This window comes from Strongylocentrotus purpuratus, unplaced genomic scaffold (genome assembly GCF_000002235.5).
Source record: "Strongylocentrotus purpuratus isolate Spur 01 unplaced genomic scaffold, Spur_5.0 spur5_scaffold_3, whole genome shotgun sequence".
Classification (NCBI taxonomy): Eukaryota; Metazoa; Echinodermata; class Echinoidea; order Camarodonta; family Strongylocentrotidae; genus Strongylocentrotus; species Strongylocentrotus purpuratus.
In genome coordinates, this window is record NW_022145609.1 from 22398611 (window position 1) to 22425640 (window position 27030).

The window sequence follows — 27030 nt, forward strand, 5'->3', positions numbered from 1 at the left end:
AAGCTCACTCGAGCCGCGAGCGCATCAGAATATAACATTGAAACATGAAACTTTCTCTGAGGGGCACCCGGGTTATTAAAGATAAGTAGGGCAGACTGGAGTGAAGAGAGCGTGAAACACGGCACGTCTTTGGTGACAATCCTCGTTCCCCCTGACTTCCTCTATTTAATAGATACAAATCGAGATTGCCTGGGATTTCTTTTCCAGCGCAGACAAATCAAGGAGAAATTGGCAGCTTGGTGCTTCCTGCATTAAATGGTTTCGCGCGTTATCACCAAGCTGTGTCTCACCGAGGAGTTATATGGTCTCACAGTGTGATGTGGGTAACGATGATGAAACGCTGTCCACACAGACAGTTTTCGCAAATTATTAGCACTAAATCAGCCTTCCAAAGAGAAAGGGTAAAACTAAGTGAACCGTAGTGCTTTCAATTCGGTAATATGGTGGAAGTAAGTCGTGTAACTCCCGTCCTTTCCCGATATTTTATTTAGGGGGTGACCATTTTGTTGGTGGGGGCACATGCGTCCCTGCATCCCTTTCGTAGCAATGCAAGTCAATAAGCAAGTATAGTTTCAAACTCTCTATATGATCAAACTGTGTGTGGCAATATGTTGCTTAGACAGTAACTTTGACCTATGTAAACTATGTAAACCCTATATGGTTAACCCTACATTCCAACCCATCAACCTTAAACAAAATATGTAATAGTTCACCTGGTATGTGGCATCTTGGAAAACTGCTTCGTTTTCAAGAACATTAAGAATGTGTTATTAGGTGATAACAAACTCATTTTCAGCAGAATAGTACATCCGCCACAAAAATCATACTTAAGAGAGTTGGGAGGAAACCATTGGAGTACCTTGTCTCTCCTTAGCTTGTTCCAACTTTCGAACAGTTCTCACCTGAGTGCAGCGGAAAATACGCTTGGATTCCCTGAAGAATAATTCACTGTATCACTTATCAGCTGATGGAATGGCTAGGTCACGAAAAATAAATACATTCACTGGTGCAACGCCCTACTGTGTAATATATTAAACAATATGAAGGTATAAACATCAGAACGTGGGAATAAGGTTCTTCCACAATAGCCATATTTACTGACAAGGCCAACCCATTAAGAATCAAGAAATTGCTCTATATTGCGGAAAACTTACGATGAGATCGAATAAATACCTTTCAATGAAACTTCAATCCCTTGAAACATGCTGAACATCAATTCGATGTTTCCGATGATTAACCTAAATACTGTACAGGACATCCGTTAATTGCTTCTCAATTTGAATGATGTCAATAGGAAGGGATGAAGGTGTGTCAAAAGAGTGTTTTAATTATTCGATGGAGAGATAGAGAGAGAGAGAGAGAGAGAGAGAGAGAGAGAGAGAGCTATAGAGAGAAAAACGAACAAATAGAGTCACAATTGTTATTTGCGAATGCTTTCAAGAACGTCCTTCGAAAGTTTATGCGCATTTTCTCCAAATTTGATACACCGCAGTTATTTGATTGACGTGTCGGGTCAAAACGGCAATGGTTAATTCATTTTTAAAATTCGCCCCGTAAAGCAATCCAATAATTCAACATCAAGCAATCGTTGTGTTTCCTGAACATGCTGTACTTACGTTGCTGATTCCATTATAATAAGGAATTTTAGGTGAGTAGGCAACTTTCTCTGGTTCACACTCTTAATCACGCACCCCCCACGAAATATCTAGTTGTGTTCAAATTTGCTAGTATTCATTTTCCACCCTATCTTCTTTTCTTTCCCAACTTCACAGGATCCTCATCGACAGTACTCGAAGCAAGTCTGTGACGCACGATAGAAGTAGACAGGTGAGTTATCAATATATAGATGTATCGACTACATACCCGAAAACAGTGATTTTATTTATTTGATTTGATTTGATGGTCACCTACTTCTCTGACCTGGTGAGCGTTTCACGAAACTTGTCATTAGTAACAAATTACAGTTTCTGTTAAAAGCTACTGAAATCCTTGCTTCTGATTGGTTATCAGCAGATTTGTCACTGATTTTTGTCATTTTGTCATTGAGGATTTTTTTTAAGGGTTGAGGTTCGAATCCTGTCCCGGTGCTAATGCCCTTGGCTGAGGCATAAGTCTCAGAACAATCGACAAAACTTTCTTGAATGTTTTTAGAACGGAATTCATTGCCTAGAATAATGAGCAAGCTATTGATGCCAAAATGATAGTGGGGTAATTATATCAAGGAGCGTCCATGTTATATCAAATGCATTACTAGTAGTTCAGTTTTTGAGTGGAGGTGTCGTGGTATAGTGGGTCATTCGATTGACTCTCAATCTAAAGGTTGAGAGTTTGAATCCCAGTCCGGCAGTTCTTTGGCCAGACATTAATTTTTTGTCCACATTTGCCACTCTCCACCCAGGTGTAAATGGGTACCTGTTACTGCTTGGGGTAATAATGATTGCATGGCCCATGGACTTACAAGTAAGTCCATGCATGGCCCTAAAGAAGATGAAAATGCGGCTTCCCTGGTTAAACACAATTATTATTTTAATTACAACCAGTATTAGTAATTTATTATTATAATTATTAGTGTACTATTATTACTGTTATTATTATCATTAGTATTATTATTACTGTAATAATCGCAGGAAAATAGCTAATTCGCGGGATAATCTACACTCTATCTGGCCTAGGAATATAATAAGCAGTTTAAAGACCGCCATACCTTTCTCTTAGGATATATGACCGCATCACACCAAAACCAAGAGGCACACATCATATACATGAAATGATATCAGGTAGCAAAATATGAATTGCTTTGCTTTGCTTTAAAATATCATATCCCTCTCTGGAGAATGAAACACATTGATATTGATATCGCCCTACTTTCTTTGCAAGTAAAGCGGAGTCACTTCATTTGTTATTTGAGCTAATGTAAATATATTAAAGAGTCACCTACTTCTCTGACCTGGGACCCGTTTCACAAAGTCTTTTTCCAATGACAAATGACAAATATCAGTGACAAGTCTGATGATAACCAATCAGAAGCAAGGATTTGAGTAGCTTATAACAACAACTGTCATTTGTCGCTGATGACAAGTTTTGTGAAACGGGTCCCTGGTGAGCATTGCTGTGGGAGTGATGGGGGTGTATTATCAATGTGAACGGATATGATCTGAAAGTCAAAGTGCCCCCTGAATGTATCCGGGGCTCTCGTATTTCACTTCAAGCTGCCATTGTGTTTAATATGCACCGTTGTCTTTTTCTTTCTCCTTTAAAGTCCGTGTCGAACTCTCTCCAATGCGTTCTTACGATAATGATAATAGTAGGTTTTTTAATTTTTGTAATAAATGTAATGCTTCCTTGGAGAAATTTAAATTGTTAAAACATATTTGATCTTTATTTACTGGGTGTAAGCTACAAACATGTTTAAACAAAGTCATAGTGGGGTTTTGTATAACGCGCATATCTGTCATACTTGATACCCGTGGCGCTCCGCAATTACCCCGGCTTTAGCTTGGCTGCCATTACGGTACTCTAGTATTTCAAGGAATTAATTCTTGCCAAGATGATAATAAAAACATTTTCTTTTCGTGATCGTTTGATTGACATGGAATCCTCACCGGTTATCATCAACGACCTCTCGGCTTTGATCGGGTCTAAATCAGTAGGTTTTAAAAATCAAACTCTTAATCCAGGCAAGATTATCGTTGAATTCCCGCTGTTGAGAAATAGCTTGGTCCTCACATATACTTTCTTTTACATAGATCTTGTCTTCCCCCAAGAGAATTCATGTTTTTCACATATTCTTCACGATAATTCGAACATGAGGCAGTCGAATCGTCGTTCATCCACCCATGATATGAATAAATAATATGCGAAAATAGCTTTTCCTTGACTTCGCACTCCGGAGGTTACAAAGTGTGCGAGAGGGTGTAGATATAGTGTGTATTTCCTGGGTAATGACGTTCGTAGCGTTTCACAACAACAAAAACTGTTTTTCCGTTATAATCATACAGCGTTATTACGCTGGAAGAGGTTATTTTTTGCAAGGGCGAGAATAACTTGTGAACTTTCTCATTTTTTAAAAATTCTTCTTATTCTTCCTAGTACGTGCAAGACCATCGGTATGATTTTTAGCAATGTCTTATGAAAAAGATATGATAGAATGATAGCAAAATGACTTTACATTGCAAATTTTATACGATGCATGGTTGGGAAGTCTTACCCTGACAGTAAGTGTACAAGTGGCGCTTTTTATAAATGATTTGTTTTCTTCAACAAGATTGACTTAACATGTTATCATTTTGAGGATTCCGAAGTGGCCCATGATTAAGCCGTCCTAATAACTTTTTGACAGTTTCTCTCACATAACTATTGTATGACCGGTACTCAACATTTCCCTAAATAATGCGGATTTATTCTGAATGAGATGGATTTATAAAATTTGTGAATTACGGAAGATAACATTGTTATTTGCATAGAGCTGGACCTGATTTTAGGACAAAGTGATCAAACCCAAACAGTATAAATTCATGGACCTTTTGGAAAATGCGAGACCATGGAGGGCATGCGGGTGGCACAAGGGAGCACCTACCTCGGCGGGTTTCAGACCACACCAAGAACACCTAGGGAAGGCAAAAAACGATAAGGTGTCAGTTTTCGACGGCCGGGCATTGTATACTATAGAGATGCCCACGTCTTTGATTCCCCCGGCGCCGATGCGGTGTCAGGACACCTCTCACGTCCCGTCCCAGGGCGCTTCCCATGTCATGAGACACCTGAGATTCTTTCCTCCACGGTTCGCTGTCGAGAGACCTCAAGTGGTCTTTCATACCGAAATATGTATGCACATTGCGGATGGATGAGTGAGGCGAAGGATAGAAGAACCTGAAACTTGACCCAAGAGCACGACGCCTGTTGAGGAAAACCCGATTCATATTTTCCCGACCGGCTTTGATAATGTTGTCGTACTTCAGATATCGAGTTCGATGTAGTCTGAAGTGATATGAAATACAGCAAGCCTTTTTGTCTTTAGCAAGGTACCCCTAGAAGGATCCATTTGGACATGACATTTAAAGTCAAGAGTACATTTTCGAGTTGGCTATACGTCTTTCGAAGTACCACTTGAACTATGAGTGAAAAGGAGAGTACGTATCTTTGTAAAACACTTCCTCAAAAAAATAAACGATGTCAAGTTTTATACTCCATTTGAAGCTCTTTTACTTAGAGGCCCAACGACTAAAACGATCGCAACGAATTTCGAAAATTCAAGTTAGGGCAACTTCAGTAGAATTGTTCGTCATCTATTGAAATGAGTGAACATGACGAAGACATTACGTAAACCAAACATGATTTCTGTAAGTAGGACAATATTTTTGGGTAAAATGCTCTTTGGTAAATTTCTTCAAAGTCCTTAGAATCGTGTGAACTAAGCAACACATTGTAATGTAGAATGTGTTCTGCTAAGAAGTAAAGAGTTATATGTATATGGTGTAAAAATAATTCTGCTTTGCTCTTTAAGACGAACTCTTACGATCGGACCTAGTAGAATACGTGAACGTTCACGGTGGATTTTGCGCTTCGACATTGAAGTCGAAGTTCGACACCCATTGGTGATTCTTAAAATAGAGCGGCTATCTTCTTATCCCCAAGGGTCTGAAAGACTACACCAAGTGCGTATACCAAGGTCTCGCTGGGAGGATGAAGAGGGGCGCTTCTGTTACCCGTAAAGCCTCTAGGGACCTAGAGTGTGACCTTGAAGGATGCACTTCAGGGTCGTTTTCTGCCGTTTCCGATGAAGAATGCAGCTATTTTGGTAGTGCAGGGGGTATCTGAGATGTAGCGTAAATAATACGTGCGAGAACTTGGAAATAAAAGTCACTTGTGAAAACGTAAGTAGGATTAGATATTCGAGAAACATCTATGCAAATGAGAAGGGGATGAATAGATGAAGAGAGGTAATGGTGGTAGACAAGTAGCGAAACATGAGGATGTGGGTCGGGTTAAATACAAAGTATCTTCATTACAACAACTGAAAAAACAAACCTACCAATATTACCACTACTACTGCTACATGTAGATGATATTACCGCTACAGCTGTACTACTACTGCCTACTACTTTTATAATTAGTAATAGTTATGATAGTAATAATGATGATAATACAAAATTTTAAAAATAATAGAAATAATACGTCTTCTAATGATGATGATTATTAATGATAAGAGGCATCTGCAAGGCCCCGTTTATGTGGACATTATATTCCTAAAAGCACATAGAAAATAGAAATGAAGGAAGGGTCAACATGAACTATGGCGAGATCATTAAATACCGACAAAGATAGATTGGTTTCACTTAACACGTGCAAGAAGACGGACGATAAACCTGAATAAAAAGGACACACTAAATCAAGAAACTCAGTAGGAAAAGGGGAAAAGGGCCTATTAAGTATGAAAATACTTTTTACACGACGGTCATCACTTGTATCAACATTGGCAATATCGTGTTAGAATCCATACTGTGTGATATGAACGAAAACAAATATGTTAGGATGACATCATCTGCAGTGATGATCATCATGAGTGGCTCTTGCCCTTGATCATGAAGGGATTATTGCGTGAAGCTGAAACAATAATCCCCGCGTTTATCCGTCTTCGGCTATGTAAACACTCATTCATTTGAAGCATGAGTCGATGATATATGAAATACAATCCTCTGAACTTTTTTAATGAGTTTCTGGCCTGGTTGGTGACGACATGGCCGGCGACCACATCAGGATCATGACACATTGATGAATGTATCTGTGTCCATTCTATGGTTTGAATATTGAAATAATCGATGTGCCAGACGCCTGAATTAGAACATTGGGACATTGCAAACACGAGTAAATGTATCTGAGTAGGTAGGCCATAATTATGTGAATTATGAGTTAACTCGAAGCGAGGAAATTAGGTAGAGTATGAAATTGACTTAGCATAGGCGAAGAGCTTCACGAGAATTTTGATGTGGGATTTTCCGACCCAGTTTGTCGATGACCCATATGAGAGACCCATTTTAAAATGGGTTTCTCATATTTAACTTTTACCAAAGAAGTAACAACGGTGATTTCGCCAAGATGAATTTTTGACCGGAAATTGTTCGCTTGTCAGATATTTTTTCAGATTCACCCTCCCCCCCCCCCCCCTCCACTCCGGCCAGAGAATACTGGATCCGCCACTGAGGCAGGTGTTACAGTAGATTATGTTCGAGTTCCATCTATATCTATAACACCTCCTTCGTTCAACTCCGAAAATCGTTCGCCAACTCAAGCTTACCGCTGATGTAAACAAAAATACTAAGTCTAGAATGGCGGGATCTTCTTTCTATTCAATAAAATATCCGAGGGTTCACCATATTTTGAAAGCGATCATGCTCCGTGGTTGCGGGCATCATCATTGATTCAGTTTTTCATAGAAACAGATGGAGAGAAGAACGGATACACCGAAAGGAAACCTTAACCGCATTTTGGTGGTAGTTGGACGCTGCCGGCCCAGAAAATAAGATGCGCTAGAAACCAAAATACCCACGTCCATCATGAAAGTTATCTCGGTGTATCGGCGTTGAGCCGTGCATGACAGTTTAAGATCTACCGGTGTTAAAGCCGCATTATAATGTTACCGTTCTCTGTGTATATTTTAACAACTCAAAGGCACTACCTCGACAATTCTGTATAAAATTATACAGTCGAGTGAATTTCATTTTAAACCCACCTTTTATCAATGCCTCAAAAATTGCACAACCATTCCTTGTTTTTCCTCAGACTTGAATAATCATTCATGATTTCTTTCGAAAGATTGAATTGAAAGAAAATCAGCCGATGCTTAATGACAAAAGATATGACGTCATATCATTCATTATATTGAAGCTTAATAGTAGATTTGTCACATTATCCGACCGCATTATCTCATACCAGTACCTAGTACCATCTCATATTTGAATCTTATTACTTTAATAACTAAATTCTACTAGGTACAAGACACCGATGGAAAATGACGAGTGCAATAACGCGGTGAGGAAATATTAGTTAAGAATCCGGAACTCTATAAAGTCTTTCTCTGAATAAAGATTTATTAAACACAATCAAATTCATATTTTTTATTTTTGTATACAAAAGGCCTATAATAATCGTTTCTGTAACTACGTAATTACATAATTAACGCGTTTAAAAACATCATAATGGTACAGAACCTAAACTATTTTAAGGACTGTCACTTCTAAAACGTTTTTGCTCATTAAGCATCTCTTGAAAATATGTTTCCTGTCTGCCTCTTGAGGTATAAATATTCTTGAAAAACATAGTTTTAAAAATCGGTATCCGTTTTCTCCATCAACCACAGTAACCATTCTTTTATTCACAAAACATTGGTAATTTTAATTGCGGTAAATGTGTTATCAAAAATTACGCATTATGTCCCTCACGGTGCATGGACTCAACGGAGTACTGAAAGGGAACTGTTACGTCATTTGCCGCCTAACCGATGCTGCTGTACTTTACCACAAAAAATGAATTGCCAATCGAAAATCGACTTGTGGTCGGGAATATCATACTTTGAAATTGACACTTTCGGGCTTAATTACCTCTCAGAGAAAATGCTCATGATTAAAGATTTCTCATCCGAATTGCTGGTGTTTTATTATTGTCGGCACTTATACAACAAAAGCAGCCTACCTATTCTTCTCAATTGTCAACCGTCTTTGGTTTTGTTCACACGAATGTGCAGACCAGCCGTTTCAATGTTATTAAAGGCTTCGGGCAGAGAAGAAGAATGGATATCAAAGGCGATTATAGCGACCACATGCATCCAATCGAATGTAACACGCTTGATTCTGGCATCCGTAAGGATGACAGTACGATGTTGCTCCTTTATCGACAATGACAGATCCTCTCACCCATTCACCTCGGAACACTGTTTTAGTTTTAGGAGAAACACTTTCTTCCCGTCCATTCCGCCGCGTTAACCTGGCGTGCGAATGGTGAGCCATGTTGATCAAGATGGATGCGAATTAGGACGAGAGCAGACCAGTCACATGATCCCGTTTAAAGATCACCTGATAATTCGTTGTCTATCACACAGCACCATCGAGGTCGGATCTAATACGCGATCGCATCAAGGTAGATTACAGGAGATTCTTCCGAATTGAAGAACCTGAAGGAAGGGGGTTAGCAGCAGACCATCTTGAAAGGGTTTTAATCATATTAGTCGGTCGCAAAAGGTGGTAGACAAGAGGATAATAGGCCGCTTCTTAAATTAAAAAAGATGGTTTACAAAACCAAAGAGAGGTTTGTCTGTCGGCTCAAACCCATTCCCCATAAAAAGCTCATTCCACAGTTTAACCATGTTTGAAGTATACTTTGATCCTACCTAACAGCTTCAGGCGACCCATTACTTTAAGAGTCCCTTTCGCATCGTAGACACCTGTTAACGTTGCCAACATTATGCATAATGGCAATGCCAGGATCCCCTAATCATGTTAACATGCTTTTAAGTTGATTTTGTCTCGAGTTAGTGTCAGCTCTCACGCTTCCGTTCTCTGCAGACAAGAAGGCGTGACTTCGGCTAAAAGCTTATTCAAAAGTTAAGGTTGAAACCTAAATGCCCAAATCGCCATTTACAGTGTTTTGTATAAAAGACAATGTCTCAAAAATGAATTATTCAAACGGGTAGAAATTCGGAGAATTATATGAAATAAGATTAGAAAATCACGTTTCGAACGCAATACTTCCCTTAAACCTAATTTAACTTTTTGTCGTGGTTCTTATCTCACTCACACGGTATGTTTATTTTTCCCCCTTTTCCCCCTTCTTATTCAAATTAAATTATGAATGTATAACTTACAGTATTCTCACATCCATATACATACTAAATTACCGTTATAATTCCCGTTGTGTGTATGTTGGTACAAGCAGGTTTTGGGAAAACACACGCCATCTCTTCCGCGATGGGGGAAGTTATGGATGCGATTTACAATTAGCCAATATTACCCGTTACTAACTGGATAAATTGATCGTTAGAACCATTTTATCGATGTTTCTTATGAGCAGTTCAGTAACATGAAATACTTTCGAACTTAAACCGGAAAGGGATTGAAATGGAGTCATTAAGGCTGCAATCTAACCTTACCTTTCCTAATAATAATTTCATGCAAAAGTGACTCTCGTGTGAAATTTCATGCACATTTTAAGACTTAAATTTACCAAAAATGCCTGTTTTCCTGGGAGAACATCGATTTCCTGTCACAACAGTTTAAATCATTTTGCCATTTTGAGTTATCATTATCACTTTACGACTCCAAATACCCTGAAATTCAGTTTTTTAATGTCGTTTTTGGCTTTAAAATTGTATAGTGTCATTTCCAGCAACATATTTGACTGAAACCGCTGCCGTTTCAACCATTCCCGAATGCGACAGATAAACCCCCTTGAGATGGGCAGTGAGTGCATTTCGTCGCACCGTTTGACAGTTTAACGTAATGGCGCCCTGATGGGCCACGTTGCTGATACATTCAATATATTACGGATGTCTCTTAGAATCAAATTGAAGAGTGATCGTAAAAGCATTGAAGAGGGAAAGGGGGAATTAATCACACGTAAGGATATATAGAAAGATAGATAGGGAAGAGAAAGAAAGAGAGAAAGATGATACATAGAAAGAGAAGGTGTTGAAAGTAATCAATATTGAATAAGAGAGACTGGACTTGTTACAGGTGTAATTAAGAAAACAGAATGAAAAATAAGTAAATTTCTACACAGATGACATCAGCCAGGGGAGACATAAATCAGTGTATTGATTATACAGGAAGAGAGATAGAGAGATAGATAGATAGAGAGAGAGAGAGAGATAAAGAAAGAGAAAGACTTTGAAAGACAGGGAGATTATATTGATTTTAAAGACAGAGTCATAGAATCAAAGAAGTATTCTGTATGCTATAAAAAAAAAAATTCAATGTTACTTTCATTTTTTGTCGGGAAATCAACGTTTCTTGGGCTATTATCATCGGAGTGCATGATACATCAGCCTCGGAGAACATACCATGATAGAAAGGCTTGAAAAACAATGTGACCGGTAAAGATCCCTGGGGTAAACTATTGGCAATAAGACTTCGGCTAGAGAAAGAGCACCGTTCGTCATGTTCAAGTCGTTAAATGACACGAGAACAATATCTTAAGAGCGATTTACACCCAGGAATTGGAATAACCATTCAAAGAAATATATAAACTATTCAATGTAATGCCCGATTATTTGATGTTAGCCTCATTTTTATTGTTTATGATTGCTCTCAACACATTTATTACATGAATAACTACGTGTCCTAGGGGTAAAAAAGACTTTCTATTGTTGAAATAATATGGCACATAATGGTACATTGATCCATTAATCTCATATTTTGTAATCCCTAAATCATAATAATGAAAGCCGTTTATACAAGGTGCAAGAAACACATTTTGTTATTTCATATAAATTCAAACAATGGTTTACTTTTCACTGTTTGTACCCCCCCCCCCCAATTAGTTGCAGTATAGTAACTCTTTGCTGAAACATCGAATATAATTTGTTTTCGTTATTCCCTTAAACCTACTGCGTACCAAACTTATGCTAATTGGTTGTGACATGGGTTTGCCTGCGATGCCGTTGACAACAATTAATGCTCTACCTTTTGCCCCACTCACATTTAAAAATAAAAGCAATTGATGATCATTTTCATTAAGAATACACTTTGTGCGAGTCTTGAATTGTTTTGATGGAGCAAGTTTTCAGCTGGAATACCGCTGGTATAAGATAGCCCTATTGGTGACCCCGGAATGAGGCGAAAACGCAACAACACCGCAAAGCTCGCAGCGGAATCTTGTGGGAACTTTTTTTTTCTTTTTCAATTTAATTCAATTTCGGTTTAAAAATATACCAAATAATAAGTCCGAAGACTAACAATACTTGGTTCACATGTATCATATAAAAATGCATTAATAACAGTAGATTACAAAATTCATTAATAAGTAAAAGTAGGATAAACATCGCGAAAAAAATTGAATAGTCGCAGTGCCTCGGTGATATGACTTCCATACTACCTTTGATACTGTTTCTGTGAGAACGCTGTGCGAGCATAACGCGTTGCGTTCTATTGATAAAACTGGTCACTTTGACATACTTGTGAAATACCAGACCTAAATTGTGGTTTATTGTGATGGCAATCCAACTGCATGGGGCTTTGTGAACCATTCTTCGCTAAATAAAATATACATTTTTCATGTGAAATGGGTCCTACTTAACACTGGCTTGAAAAGCTCCGACCTGTCAGTGTATGTTCCATCTTGGATGCGCTTCCCAGACAAGCATAAGCTCGGGTCGATCTACTCTACTCTCTGGAATTAATGAACTCCTCTTAAAGGATGTGACAGCCATTTGTAGGACATTTATAGGAGCTGAAAGATATATTCAATTCATATTCCTTTTGTATTCGCCCGTCATCCAAAAAATCATATAAAGATTGTACTTTAGCATACACATTATACGTTTGGGGTAACTGCGATATAGCAACATTGCTTAAAACTCAAATGAGACTTTACGTAATATATGAAAAGCGATTTATATTAATCATTTATGGATCAAGGTACATTACATATTAGGGGCGTACACACCTACAGAAAAAGTGAGATTTTTTTTCCCGCGTGTGTGGGCAGAATAATTTCACTAATCTTCGCGATTCGCATCGCGATCCAATACGCAGTAAGTCTTGTGATTTTTCTGAATAATCGCCGGGTGTGAATGGACGCCCCCCCCCCCAAAAAAAAAAAAAAAAAAAAAAAAATTAAAAAATTAAAAAAAATCAATCTTTGCATCGCGATCCAATTCGCTCTAAATTGACATATGTGAACGAGCCTTTAGAAAGTAATTGTTAGAACAGTATGAAAGAAAGAAAACAATTTATCCTTGGAAGCAAACATCGATTTCCCTTAATCTTTTTATAGATTAATTGGCCCATTCGATCACTTCTTGCAATCATTCACCTTACAATGCAAAATATTTGTAAAATTGTTTTGATAAGAATAATGATGCATTTGTATAATTCGGCGATTGGTTTGAACAAGCTTTTCGTTTCATGAAACGCATTTTTCTAAACTTTCACTCCGATTATGTATTCTTCTTCTCCCTTTTTGATGTACATTTATCATTGCCTGCATAATTATAGCTCTACAAAGCTGGCCATACTTTGTCTCAATTACCCTACCCAATTCTCCTATACTTGTCTCCCTTATCTGCCATTCATGACAAGCACAATTCGTTACCCTTAATTCAATGCTGGAAACTTGCAGAGCGCCGATATCTAGTTGTCTAATCAAAGTCGCTGATGATACTGAAAAACTACTGACTTAATTATGCCGTCCTGATAATAACTGGAGCAGTGGCTAGTTATGGTGGCCCTGAAGGGACATCGCGAATAGACCAAATCGTGAAAAATATGCGATAAAATTCACGATATCGTCAATTTTATCGCATATTTTTCACGAAGAAATTCACGAAATTGACGATATCGTGAACTTTATCGTGAACTTTTCACGATGAAATTGACGATATCGTGAACTTTATCGTGAACTTTTCACGATGAAATTGACGATATCGTGAATTTTATCGTGAAAAGTTCACGATATAAAGTTCACGATATCGTCAATTTTATCGTGTACTCTATCGTGTGCTCTATCGTGTACTCTCCTGACGGGCGCTTCGTAAACAAAACCAGCCCTAGCTGGGGGAGACAGAGAGAAGGAAAAAGGGAAAGGGAAAGAGAAGATAAAAGAAAAGAAAGAATAATAAGAAGAAAAGAGGGAAACGGGGGGGGGGGGGGCGAAGGGCTCTTGCCTCCTCCTCACTCCCCCCCCCCTCCCCGCCAAAAAATAAATCAGAGAGAGAGAGAGAAGGGAAAGGGAAAGGGAAAGAGAAGATAAAAGGAAAGAAAGAAGAGGAAGAAGAAGAAAAGAGGAAAACGGGAGAAGGGCGAAGGACTCTTGCCCCCCTCCCCCCCCCCGCCAAAAAATAAATCAGAGAGAGAGAGAGAAGGGAAAGGGAAAGGGAAAGAGAAGATAAAAGGAAAGATGCAAGAGCCCTTCGCCCCCGTTTCCCTCTTTTCTTCTTCTTCTTCCTCTTCTTTCTTTCCTTTTATCTTCTCTTTCACTTTCCCTTTCCCTTCTCTCTCTATCTCTTATTTATTTTTTTGGCGGGGGGTGGGGAGGGAGGAGGCAAGAGCCCTTCGCCCTTCCCCCGTTTCCCTCTTTCCTTCTTATTCCTCTTCTTTCTTTCCTTTTATATTTTCTTTCCCTTTCCCTTCTCTCTCTTATTTATTTTTGGCGGGGGGGGGGAGGAGGCAAGAGCCCTTCGCCCTTCCCCTGTTTCCCTCTTATTCCTCTTCTTTCTTTCCCTTTCCCTTCTCTCTCTCTCTCTCTCTCTCTTATTTATTTTTTTGGCGGGGGGGGGGGGGAGGTAAGAGCCTTTCGCCCTTCCCCCGTTTCCCTCTTTCCTTCTTCCTCTTCTTTCTTTCCTTTTATATTTTCTTTCCCTTTCCCTATCCCTTCTCTCTCTCCTTATTTATTTTTTGGCGGGGGGGGGGGGGGGGGGGGGGAGTGAGGAGGAGCAAGAGCCCTTCGCCCCCCCCCGTTTCCCTCTTTTCTTCTTATTATTCTTTCTTTCCTTTTATCTTCTCTTTCCCTTTCCCTTTTTTCCTTCTCTCTGTCTCCCCCAGCTAGGGCTGGTTTTGTTTACGAAGCGCCCGTCAGGAGAGTACACGATAGAGTACACGATAGAGTACACGATAAAATTGACGATATCGTGAACTTTATAACGTGAACTTTTCACGATAAAATTCACGATATCGTCAATTTCATCGTGAAAAGTTCACGATAAAGTTCACGATATCGTCAATTTCGTGAATTTCTTCGTGAAAAATATGCGATAAAATTGACGATATCGTGAATTTTATCGCATATTTTTCACGATTTAGTCTATTCGCGATGTCCCTTCAGGGCCATACCTATTCTATTGCTTACAACTAGCTGTAAGCAATAGAATAGGTATGTCTTGAAGCGGGACTGCATTACTTGTAGCTAAAACTTGCGGTTTACCCGTTGGTTTCCCCATGATCTCCTCAATTTTTCTTATGTTACTGAAAGCTGATTTGATGAGATAACCACCTGTCAGTGACCATGAAGGGAGGTCTAATGCCTCCTGGCCAAACTAGTGCAGACAGGCTTTAAGCTAGGTCTCTAGAGTAAATAGCAGGTCACATGAGCGAAGGTACCGAGGAAGACTGGTCCACCGTCCACGCCCCAGATGCAGAAGCAGCAAATGATCTACCCCCTTTGATTCCTTCATTATTTTGACTGGTAAAAAAAATGATACAAATTTTATCTCGTGGACCTTCAGTCAACCTGCCTGGCCTGAGACCAAAGGCACGATCCTGGACCAGAATGAGCTCGTTCAAGTCAGAGTGATCGGGCATTTCGTCCACTGTTTTTGTCGTTGTGTCGGCCTTGCGCTGTCTTGACCGACAATAGCCATCGAAATATATCTATGCACTTTTATCAAGGTCACTCTTAAGGACATGCCATAGTTTTTCTCAAGATCATCTGAAACCAAATGGATCCCTAATGCAACGAGGCGTTGTGAATTATTGCCGAATGGTAAAAGTGGCGGATCCAGGGGGGGGGGGGGGCCGGGGGCCCCGGCCCCTCCCCCTTGAGAAAAAAATCATGCAAAATCACGCGATTTTTACCTTTTTGGGGGTTGGCCCCCCCCCCCCCCCACTGAGCGACTTTTCGGCTGACTGAGTCGTTGCGATCTTTTTTGGGACTCCAAAAAAAAAAAAAAAAAAAATGTCCGCTTACCCTCTAATCTTTTGTCAGGGTAGCTCATTCACCAATAAGTAGTGGTCTTCCATGGGGCCCTGAATAAACATGAACATATTAACATCAAAAAGCATAACGTTCATACAGAGCAGTTAAAATAAAATGCCATAGTACATTTACAAAGATATGACACAGCAATAATAGACGTGGCTAAAATAATACTCGTTTAAGTGAACAGATAGCAGATAGATGGACTGGGACGTAATATTTTCTTAGGAGAGGCCCAAAATAATGGAAAATGATGGGGGGGGGGAGGGGGATGGTTCTCAGATGTTTTTCTCTTGCGTAATAATTCATGGATAAATCATGCCCAAAAAGAAAACGGAGGAACTTTGGACTTCCTGTTTGGGACATGTTTAGGCAAATTACGGGTAGCAGTTGAAGGCTGATATACAGGCAGGGACAATTCAAACATTTTCATTATCTCGTGAAAATGCTGAACACTAGCTTTAACATGTGAGGCATCACTGAGTGGCATGACATAAGATAAACATCACGTGCTCTAGGTCTAATGTCTATTTGCTGCATGCCCTGATCGGCGCGACAAATGATGTATAGAGGTTTGAGCAAGAAACCATAACTAAAGAACAAAATCACTTAGCCTAATGCGGTGCCTATATAATAGTCACAATTCGGAGATGAAATTCTGCCCCGTTGTCGATGAGAAGAGGCAGATTTTACGGCGCTGGAGCAAAATGGAAGGTGGCTGTCTTGTGGACCCTGATATGCAAATATTAGGGTTGTAAGACCTCCAGGGAAGTGCACATAATTAAAGGTGCAACAAAGTGGAAAGGTCTCTGAGAAAGGAGACAGGGCCAACGGCCGAGTGATGGAAAGAGACAGTGACATGATGTGAGAGGGAGATGCAGAAAAAAGGGTAGATGGGGGATAGAAAATAAGAAAGTGAACATAGGAGGGGTTAGAGCATGATATGGTTATGGACAGTGGCGGATCCAGGGGGGGCCCGGGCCCCCCCCCCCCACTGAGCGAATTTTTGGCCGGCGCGTTTTTCAAATTTTCGGGAGCAAAAAAAAAAAAAAAAAAAAAAAAAAAAATTGTGCTCTGTACCCACCCACCCCCCCCCCCCCCCCCCCACTGAGCGAATTTTCGGCCGGCGCGATTTTCAAATTTTCGGGAGCAAAAAAAAAAAAAATTGGGCCCCCTCCCCTAAGAAATCCTGGATCCGCGCCTGGTTATGGGGTCAATATGTCATAGAGAGAGAGAGAGAGAGAGAGAAAAGTTTTAAAAAGAAATATGTATAAATGAAACATAACAGGGGAAGAAAATAGGGGAAGAAGGGGAAGAAAATAATTGAAGCTGATTATTTTACGATCATAAAAAGGTCGTAATTTCAACTCAACCTTGTATGGCAAAGGGATTAACTATGTAGGTCATTGCCTTATTTTATGAAGGTAAAATGTGTTACTCGTATCTTTTTTTTTGTTTCAGTGTGTGTATTCGGCACCATGATTTCCTTGATTGATGTCACATTATGCCTTGAAAGTAAATATTTGAATATAGCCAGGAAAACTTGAATAAACTCAGGAAAATTGGAACTGAATTTAATACTGGAAAATGGATTTCGCCTGGAACTTTTGCTATCTTCTGTTTGAAACAGATGTGAATTAAGGAGCTTTGAAGTTCGTTTCTTCTTGGTCACATTGTTGCCAATGCACTGAAGGTTACTTTGTCTCATGTCTGAAGGAAACCTCGCGTCAGGTAAAGAGTAGTTTGAACGATTCAATTGAGGTTCTTTAAAAGCCTCGATCAATCCGGATAAATGTGACATTGGGCACCTGCGCGTTTCGCGCTTGTAGTGTCCTATTCAATATTCTACCGTTATCTGGTTATAATCGTTAACCATTGATAAATTGAGATTCATTTGAAATCAGTCTTTCGTACATATTCGAAGTGAAAGACGTTCCCTGTTGCGCTATTATGCACGCCAGCGTGAGGAAACGCACACCGTTGTTGTTGGAACACCTGCAAAACATGGTTGGGCGTGCCCACGTGAAAGCATGTTTCCGCGTCTTCAGAAATTCTTCTATAGGGTTGCCTGGCTGGCATATGAAAGGACATTGGTAGGGGCAATACACCATACCCTATAGGCGGGACTGTGAAATCGTGCTAATGAATTGGATGAGGTAGAGTTTGACGTTTGGCTCGTTGTCAGGTGAATAGTTTGACGCAAGTCGGAACGTTTATCCAATAGTTCAGCCTTCGGGAAGATGGTCGCTCCTGTTCACCCTAATCTTTGAAGGAGAATCTCCCAGGTTTCTTTGATATAAAAGTAATACTTTGAAGGGTTTTGAAAGGATTCTTACTCTCCAAGGATTTATTGACGGGATGTAAACGTGCATGATTTGAATTACGGAGTTTGTTGTTAATACGTTGTGATATGTCCCGGCGTGGTAAATAGGGACTTTTAGATCTGCACGACGAAAACGTGGACTGCCACGTGTGACATCCTTTTAAGGCACTACCGGGCAATGCCAGTGCCTTAAAAGGAAGTCACATTGCCTTAAAAGGATGTCACACGTGGCAGTCTATGTTCTCGTCGTGTAAATCTAAACGTCCATATTGCTGAAGTCACACCAACGGGGCCGATATGAGACCGACTACAAACCAATAGAAATTGCATTTCCTACGTTGGTCAATTAAGCCGGTCTGTTCGGAATGGGTTTGGTAGTATCCACGTGGCGCCGCGTCCGGCACATATGCATGGTTATGGCAGGGTCTTTACTAGTCGCAATAATTTGGTGCAAACGTTACGACGGATGACTGCTTTACTACTATTCGAAATAGGGCTAAAGAAGCGGTCATTATTCATAGCTCATAGTTCAATGAAATAATAATAATAATATTACCAATAATGATTTGAAATAACACTAGTTTAGAGCGCATGTCACAAAAGCAGGCACATTTTCTACCTTCAACAGACTATGAGGCTGTTCACACCGCAATGAGATAGCACGGTCTATCGTAGCACCCCCTTTTTTCTAGCGGGCGCTAGACCGCGCTATCTCTCGTGGATCACCCCCAAGAGGTGCTCCAGTGGCACACCGTTTTGGCTCGCCGTGGCTCGCTGTGTGGCGGACCGAAACGACGTTGTACCTCCCCAGGGGCGTACGCAGGGGGGGGTTTTGGGGGTTTTGGGGGTTCAAACCCCCCCTTTGGTATTTTTATGTATGTAAACCCCCCCTAAAAAACCCTAAAACCCCCCCTTTGGTTTTTTTTTTTTTTTTTTTTTTTTTTTTATATTTTAAAAAAAAAAAAAAAAAATTATACCCACGGCTAACCTAAATAAGGTGACCTTACCCCCCCCAACGACAAAAAATGTCAAATTATGAAATTTCGAGACCAAAAAAAAAAAAATGTGTCCGCTTACCCCCCCCCCCCCCCCCCCCCCCCCCCCCCACTGAGCGACTTTTCGGCTGGCTGAGTCGTTGCGATTTTTTTTGACCTCCAAAAAAAAAAAAAAAGTATCCGCTTCCCCCCCCCCCCCCCCCCCCCCCCCCCCCCCACTGAGCGACTTTTCGGCCGGCGCGATTTTCAAATTTTCGGGAGCAAAATATTTTAAAACCCCCCCCTTCAAAAAATCCTGCGTACGCCCATGTACCTCCCACACCGCAGAGATAGCGCGGTCTAGCGCGCGCTATCTCTGCCGGTGTGAACAGCCTCTAAGTTGCAATGGTTTCTGCTACTATCTACAGTACCTCATCTTTTAGGCCACCTTAGTATTTAAATTCCAAAATATGTCAAATAGCCATAGGAAATGAAACGGCCAAAGGGATGGTATGAATTATCCTATATCTGAAGCTTGTTATGTCTCATACCCTGACATCACAATCAATTGAATTCGTTGGCTTTACTATGAATTTCGTGAAAGTTGCTCTTAAAAATTAAAAGGCATAAGCTGAAGATAGAGGACTAAAACAGCATGGTTCATGGTTTAAAGCCCTACGGTACCACTACCGCAAATTCTCCTCTAGCGCAACTCAGGTCCGCTGTAGCAGTATGGTCCCGTAACTCGATGCTTCCCTAGCTGCGCTGTTGGTTCTCGCATCGAGTCCCCTGTCTGTCTTGTGGTAATTAAGTATTGGGTTACACACTGTTGGCAAGCTGACATAATGAGACGTCGCTGTGCACATTACCCGAAGACGGAAAGTTCTTCAGTTAAGTATTGTTTTAAAGCATGACAAATCTTTTTCTCATCATATGTCAGTTATACGATACAATACTTGAAGTTACACAAACGCTTAAAGTAGATATTCATTGAATTTAATAACTAATTTTATGTTCATTATTGCAAAGTTGAAACTTTGATTCGACTAGGTTATCAAAATTCAAAGCTTGGTAACATTCGAAGTAATGATTATTATAAATTACAAAACGCTTAAATACAGCCCCGGCATAGCACCTGAAGAGCTCTCCGAACGCTGTGGAGATGTGTGAGATCACAGTATGGACATGATTTCTTACTTCACTACCGTCAGGCTAAATGTATAATCTATTGCCTCACTCTAAACCCGGCGCATGGTTTTATTTTGATGACAAATGCAACGATACACAAAAAAAGGAATCTGTCGCTTGTAAACAAAATAAGACGCCATTGTATATTCAGCTGCACACACCGCGGTATGTTCGGCGTTCCAAGAGGGAACAAATACCGTCCTGAGTATCATTCCGGGGGGCCTTCATTTTGAAAGTCTGGTTTCTTTGGTTGTTAATTATAACCCCTATCCTGTGTATTTACAAGCAAAAGATTTTAGTTATCAGAATCGGGTCATATCCCCTTTTGAATGGTTTGACATGCCATTACATTTATATACACTAAACTCATTATAATTTGACAAATAATGGCTTTGCAATTATGTTCATTCTTTATGGGATGTCGTCTGCTTGGGCAGTATTGGTTCATATAGTGACGTCATTAAAACATCGTTATTTTTCCGGCGAATCTCTCGTATATTCCAGCTGCTAAGGAGGTGGTTGTATTTGTATTTGTATAAATCACCCAATATGTAGTTGACCTAAAACTTGTACGATGGCCATCTGTTAGCTTACCAGTTTCTAGTGATACATTAGTTAACATATTTGTGATTTTCTTTGAATTTCACCTTTAACAGTTTGCCATTGTATCTTGTGTTTCTTTTGTGCAGGAGCTACGATGTCACGAAACGCATATCTATGGGCAGGTCTGCTCCTAGGAGCTCTATGTCTCCTTATCACCACAACCAGTATCAAAGCTGACGGTGAGGTTACAGAAGATGTCGACAAACGGGCAAACTACTTCCGGGGACGGGGGAGAAAACCTGGAAAGCGAGACGAGCCTGACGCAGCCCTGGTACCCGATGATGACTTGAGTGAGGACAAGAGAGCGAATATGTTTAGAAGTCGGCTCCGCGGTAAAGGAAAGCGAGACGACCCTGATGCAGCCATGTTACCTGGTGACTGGGATGAGGAAAAGAGAGCGAACATGTTTAGAAGTCGGCTCCGCGGTAACGGAAAGCGAGACGATCCCGATGCAGCCATGTTACCTGGTGACTGGGATGAGGAAAAGAGAGCGAACATGTTTAGAAGTCGGCTCCGCGGTAAAGGAAAACGAGACGAACCTGACGCAGCTGAAGCCCTGGTACCTGGTGACTGGGAAGAGGAAAAGAGAGCGAACATGTTTAGAAGCCGGCTCCGCGGTAAAGGAAAGCGAGACGATCCTGACGCAGCCGAAGCCCTGGTACCTGGTGATGACTTAAGTGAGGAAAAGAGAGCGAACATGTTTAGAAGCCGGCTCCGCGGTAAAGGAAAGCGAGACGATCCCGACGCAGCCGAAGCCCTGGTACCTGGTGATGACTTAAGTGAGGAAAAGAGAGCGAATATGTTTAGAAGCCGGCTCCGCGGTAAAGGAAAGCGAGACGATCCCGACGCAGCCGAAGCCTTGGTACCTGGTGGTGACTTAAGTGAGGAAAAGAGAGCGAATATGTTTAGAAGCCGGCTCCGCGGTAAAGGAAAGCGAGACGATCCCGACGCAGCCGAAGCCCTGGTACCTGGTGGTGACTTAAGTGAGGAAAAGAGAGCGAATATGTTTAGAAGTCGGCTCCGTGGTAAGGGAAAGCGAGACGATCCCGACGCAGCCGAAGCCCTGGTACCTGGTGACTGGGATGAGGAAAAGAGAGCTAATATGTTTAGAAGTCGGCTCCGCGGTAAAGGAAAGCGAGACGATCCCGACGCAGCCCTGGTAGGTGACGATTTCGGTGATGAATTCGTGGATGAAGAAAAGAGAGCGAACATGTTTAGAAGTCGGCTCCGCGGTAACGGAAAGCGAGACGATCCCGATGCAGCCCTGGTAGATGAATTCATGGATGAGGAAAAGAGAGCGAACTACTTCAGAGGACGGGGAAGAAGACCTGGAAAGCGAGATGAGCCCGACGCAGCCCTGGTAGAAGATGAAAAAAGGGCCAACTTCAGAGCCCGCCAGCGCCCCAAATTAGGGAAGTAAGCTTGCCTGATATTGCAACACGGCATATCATCTACACATTCGGATAAGTTTTTAGTTCCTATCACTTCTACCTATTCAATTAAATATACGGCTTCGATTATTCAAAGCAAGATCGATACAGATTTGCTGGAAATCTTTTAGTTTATCAAAATACAAACCAAGTTAAAGTTTTATTCAAGAAAAAAAAAGAGCTAAATATTTGATTCAATGAAGGTTTTACATGGAAACATTATTATTTCAAACATTGTATCTATACTTTGCATCGGATTAACGTTCATAATAGGTTGTACCTTTAAATCATTAATTTGTAAATAACAATGTCAAAATGGGAGATGGACAAAACCGGAGAGAAATGAAGGCTATTCCAACTAATAAAACAATACTTGACTTATAGTGTATGGCAGGAGAAAGTAAAGTGTACATATAAATACTTCATGTGAACAAAACAGTTGTTACACTTCTATAGATCTGAAAGAAAGCCAATTTATTTTCTTCATCATTCTTTTTTTGTTCAGATCTACATTTCAAATTTGTCGCCGATGAATGCAGCCCTGTAGAAATATATATATATAATAATATATATCCATTTCAATGTAATTTGTTGTAAATATCAAATAAGAGAACTGCGATATGGTACGTATGAATTGATGCTGAAAATTCTACCTATGAAACGAACGGCCCATCAATTGGTTAAATATCTAGGTATGAGTAAACAAATTCAGAATTGTCACTTCGTGCTGGGAAAGGAGGTTAAGTAATATGGGAATGTCAAAAGCATTGCGAAGATACATAGTTCGTAGATAATTGACTTGGCATATGATTTTGTTATGTACATACAAACTGCTGATATTCTATTTAACTACTGTAACAACTAACTCTTGCATAAAGATTACATAATACTAACTACTCCGACTTCGATATCCAAGTAATGCATAGAACATGTGGAACGTATTAGGTTTGCATACTCTGTCAACTCATCTTTTAAGAAACAAATAAGCTGTTCTAAAATACATGGTGTGTTGTAGTTACACGAAAATGCAATTGCACCTCCTTAACTCAGTGTCATAGATGTTTAATGTTCTTTTTTAAGTATTGATAAATGTATCGGTATTTGTTAGGGTGTGTTGTAGTTTGTACGAGCCGATCGATCCGGCCTATTCCTCAGACCACAAATTACAATCGAAAGTCTGGGATCAAAGGACCAATGGCCGACTTGGGCCTTACAAGAGATTCAAACGATGGACGGATGTTTGTGTTTTAGTTGCTGTGTATGTAAGCAAACAAAATATTAAATGTCGCAGATTCATTGTAAACCCGGAGCTCTCATTTAAAAAATACCCTTTTCAGGCACGGTTGTTGCATTTGTCTGGCAATAAAAAGAAAATAGAATATGATGGTATATATCTCTAATCATTGATTGTGGATATTGAGTGGTTGTTAGTGTGGATGGTCCATTTTGAGTGGTTCTAGCCCTATTCTACGACTTCCATATGTTTCAATTCCTCTATTCCAACAACATTACCATTATCATGCCACTGTCCCGATATTTCTTTAGTCCGATAACCAGCATTCGTAATTCCCCTCATCACTGTCGTCATCTTTAGGTTCCGAAACACTCACAAAGATTACGAGATCTCTATGTTCCCACATTACTAAATCCCGACACCCCCGTAGCCAGACACCAAGGGAGAGATGGTTTATGGATAGAGCGGTGTTCTCGGAGGCCAGGAGGACTCGGATTCGAAACCAAATAGATTCGCTAGTGCCCTTTGGAAAGACTTTAATCCCAGGGAGAGGGCTTAAAGCCGTCGACCTCTGGATTTCTTATTCACAATGATTCAAACACGCTTTCTTTGCAGTCGGGTAAAAATTAACTGTATTTCGACATCACTATGGGAGTTGTACACAAGTAAACTGCAAAACAAACATGTAGCAACATTTCAACACTTATTGAAACAACATGGGAGCTGACGGCCAGCATTAGTGTGAAAAAGATCTCCTATGCAATACATTTGATAACATGTCGGATTAATGGTTGCAAAATGGCCCCCGGTCGCTCTTTAAGAGGTCATCGTGATATTTTCCACTGTCAATCTTCATAAAAATGCATTTCATCATCCCAGCCTCCGAGGGAATGTGTTAAGGGGTAATTCAAGATATATTCCAGTGCCTTAAGTGAAATAGGATGAACCCTAGTCCCAGTACTTTAATCTAATAATTTGGTGTGGAGCATACACATTTCCGGGGCTAGTAAATCGCGACGTTTGGGTCCCGGTGGCGTCTGGACGCCGATCGAGCCGACGTGATGTGTACGTGTACGGGCAAAGGAATGAGTTTGGAGAGATTTATGGTGAATTAAGAGAGATGTACGTCGAGGACAGCGTGACAGGGAAAGAGAGAGTGTAAGAAAGGGGCGCTTAAAGAAAGGAAGAGAGTAAATGGGGTATTGAAAGTGCGAAATTGTAAAGTCAAAACGAGGAGAATGAGAAAAGGAGGCTGACATGGCTAGGGGAGGTAAAACGAAGGAGAGACAGAGAGCGTTAGAGAACCCACCAACATAGAGACAGAGATATGATACGAGGAAGTCGAAAATACATGTGAGAGAAAGTGAGGTAGGGGGAACAGGGGCGGCGGAGCGACTCCCAAAGTGTGGGGGGGGGGGGGCACCAACAAAAAGGGGCACATACAAAGGAAAATCTTAAAGCAAAAATATACAATTGTTTAATATTGGTATAAACCCCTACATTGTTATTACATTATCATGGATGATTTCAATATTTGTTTCTCTTGATACATCCTACAAGATAGTGCCTAAACATCATAATTAGCAGTTTGGTGTGATTTTTTTTATTTGTGAGGTTGCAATGCGAAAAATTAAATCTTATAAAGTACATTCTCATAACAGAAGACTCAAAATGTCTTTGATACATGTAAGTAAAACATTTATATCATCTATAAATGGGAGCGACCTTTGGGGGAAATTGCTGATAGTACCTTTAAATTAGGGGCATGTTTGATGATAAGAGTAAAAGTAAACAATTATCGAAAGGGATAAGACACTTATTAGAAAAGAAAATGAGCACGTGTCAAAGTACAAAGGGTTATTATCAGAGTTGAAAATGGACTTACACCTGAAAAGAGGCACTCACCAGGGATGAAAAAGGCAATTGTAAATGGGCATTTGTGGACGAAAAAGGGGGCACCCATCACAATTTGAAAAATATAAGAGGTGAACAGAGGCATTTATAAAAAAAAGGATAGGTCCCTTATTAGAAAGGAAAAGGGTATGTATCATTGTTAAAAGGGAAATTATCGGAAGTAAAAAGGGCAATTATCGCACCTGAAAAGGGGCTTTTATGAGAATTAAGAAGGGGCATTTATGATAAAGGAAAATGTGCATTTATTGAAAAAAGAGGCACCGATCAGATTTTAATAGGGCATTCACTGGGGATTTTTTATGAAAAGGGGAAGTGGCTCCTATTAAAAGAGGCACATGTTAAAATAAACGGGGTACTTATCAGAGATAAAAAGAGAAAGGGGCACTAACAAGAAGGAAAAAGAACATCTATTACAAAGGGAAAGGGTCACATGTCGAAATAAAAGGGGCCGTTATTAGAGGTGAAAAGGGGCAATCACCAAAGATGAAAAGAGCACTTTTTAGGAGGAGAATGGGTACTTGTCATAGTAAAACGAGCATCTCCCAGATTTGAATAGGGGCAATTATCTGCAGAGAAAGGGGGCACTTATCTGAAAAATTAAAAGGAGTTTTATTTACCAGAGATAAAAAAGAAACTGATGATAATGAAAAGGAACACTTTAAAAAGGGCATATATGAGAAGAGGAAGAATCTCTTTTTTTGTTAAATTGGGGGGCACTTATCGTAAGGAAAAGGGGCACTCAATAGAAAAGAAAGTGGCACATGTAAATATAAAAAGCGCTTATCTGAGTTAAAAAAGGGAAGTCATTAAAAGGGGAGAGGCGCTTCTTACAGAAGAAAAGGGGCACTTATTAGAATGGAAAATGGGAACTTGTGAAGGGAAAAGACCTAGGGTCAAAATTAAAGGGGCACTTATCAGAGATGAAAATGAAAGGGGCCACTTTTCAAAGTAATTGAGGCACTTGACAAATTAAAAGGGGCATTTTTTTCTTTTGTTCATGAAAATGCTCAAAATGTTACTATTAACTCTGCTAATGCACTTGCACAAAATTATGTTTTCTGTGTTTTAGCTATATATGTATAATAAAGCGTATTAATATTGTTTATTCAAGAATATACATTTTTTTTATACAAACATACCCCAAATGTTCCATTTCCTGTTTTCTAAAAGTAAGTACGCATTATACCCAGTTGTTACCATGAACGTACATGTACATTTGAAAGATGCATGAGGAAATAAGTTTCTTAGAGGGGAAACAAATTAAAATGTAGGATTGACAAATGACAATTCAGTCTAATTTCAACCAACTTGCCAATAACCGACTCCGAATTAGAAAGAAATGGAAATGATAGATGGTGGATAGTGGAAAAGCAAATGGTTTTGTGTTTTTTTAAAAAAAAAAAAAAGAAGTGAAGAGTAATTAACAAAATATCTTTCAAGACTAATCAAAGATTAAAGTTTATA

At 40.1% G+C, this 27030-nt stretch overlaps 1 protein-coding gene across 1 annotated transcript; it reads left to right on the forward strand.

Annotated features, from left to right (window-relative positions):
• The first annotated feature begins 1741 nt into the window (after positions 1-1741).
• Positions 1742-23799, forward strand: LOC763123. The gene is made up of 2 exons (XM_030996540.1): positions 1742-1827; positions 21075-23799. The coding sequence occupies exon 2, from the start codon at positions 21083-21085 to the stop codon at positions 22406-22408; it is 1326 nt and encodes a 441-aa protein (XP_030852400.1). The 5' UTR covers positions 1742-1827; positions 21075-21082; the 3' UTR covers positions 22409-23799.
• The last annotated feature ends 3231 nt before the right edge of the window (positions 23800-27030 follow it).

Excerpts from the sequence above, each read along its gene's own strand:
- LOC763123 (XM_030996540.1), top strand. The coding sequence starts at position 21,083 with ATGTCACGAAACGCATATCTATGGGCAGGTCTGCTCCTAGGAGCTCTA.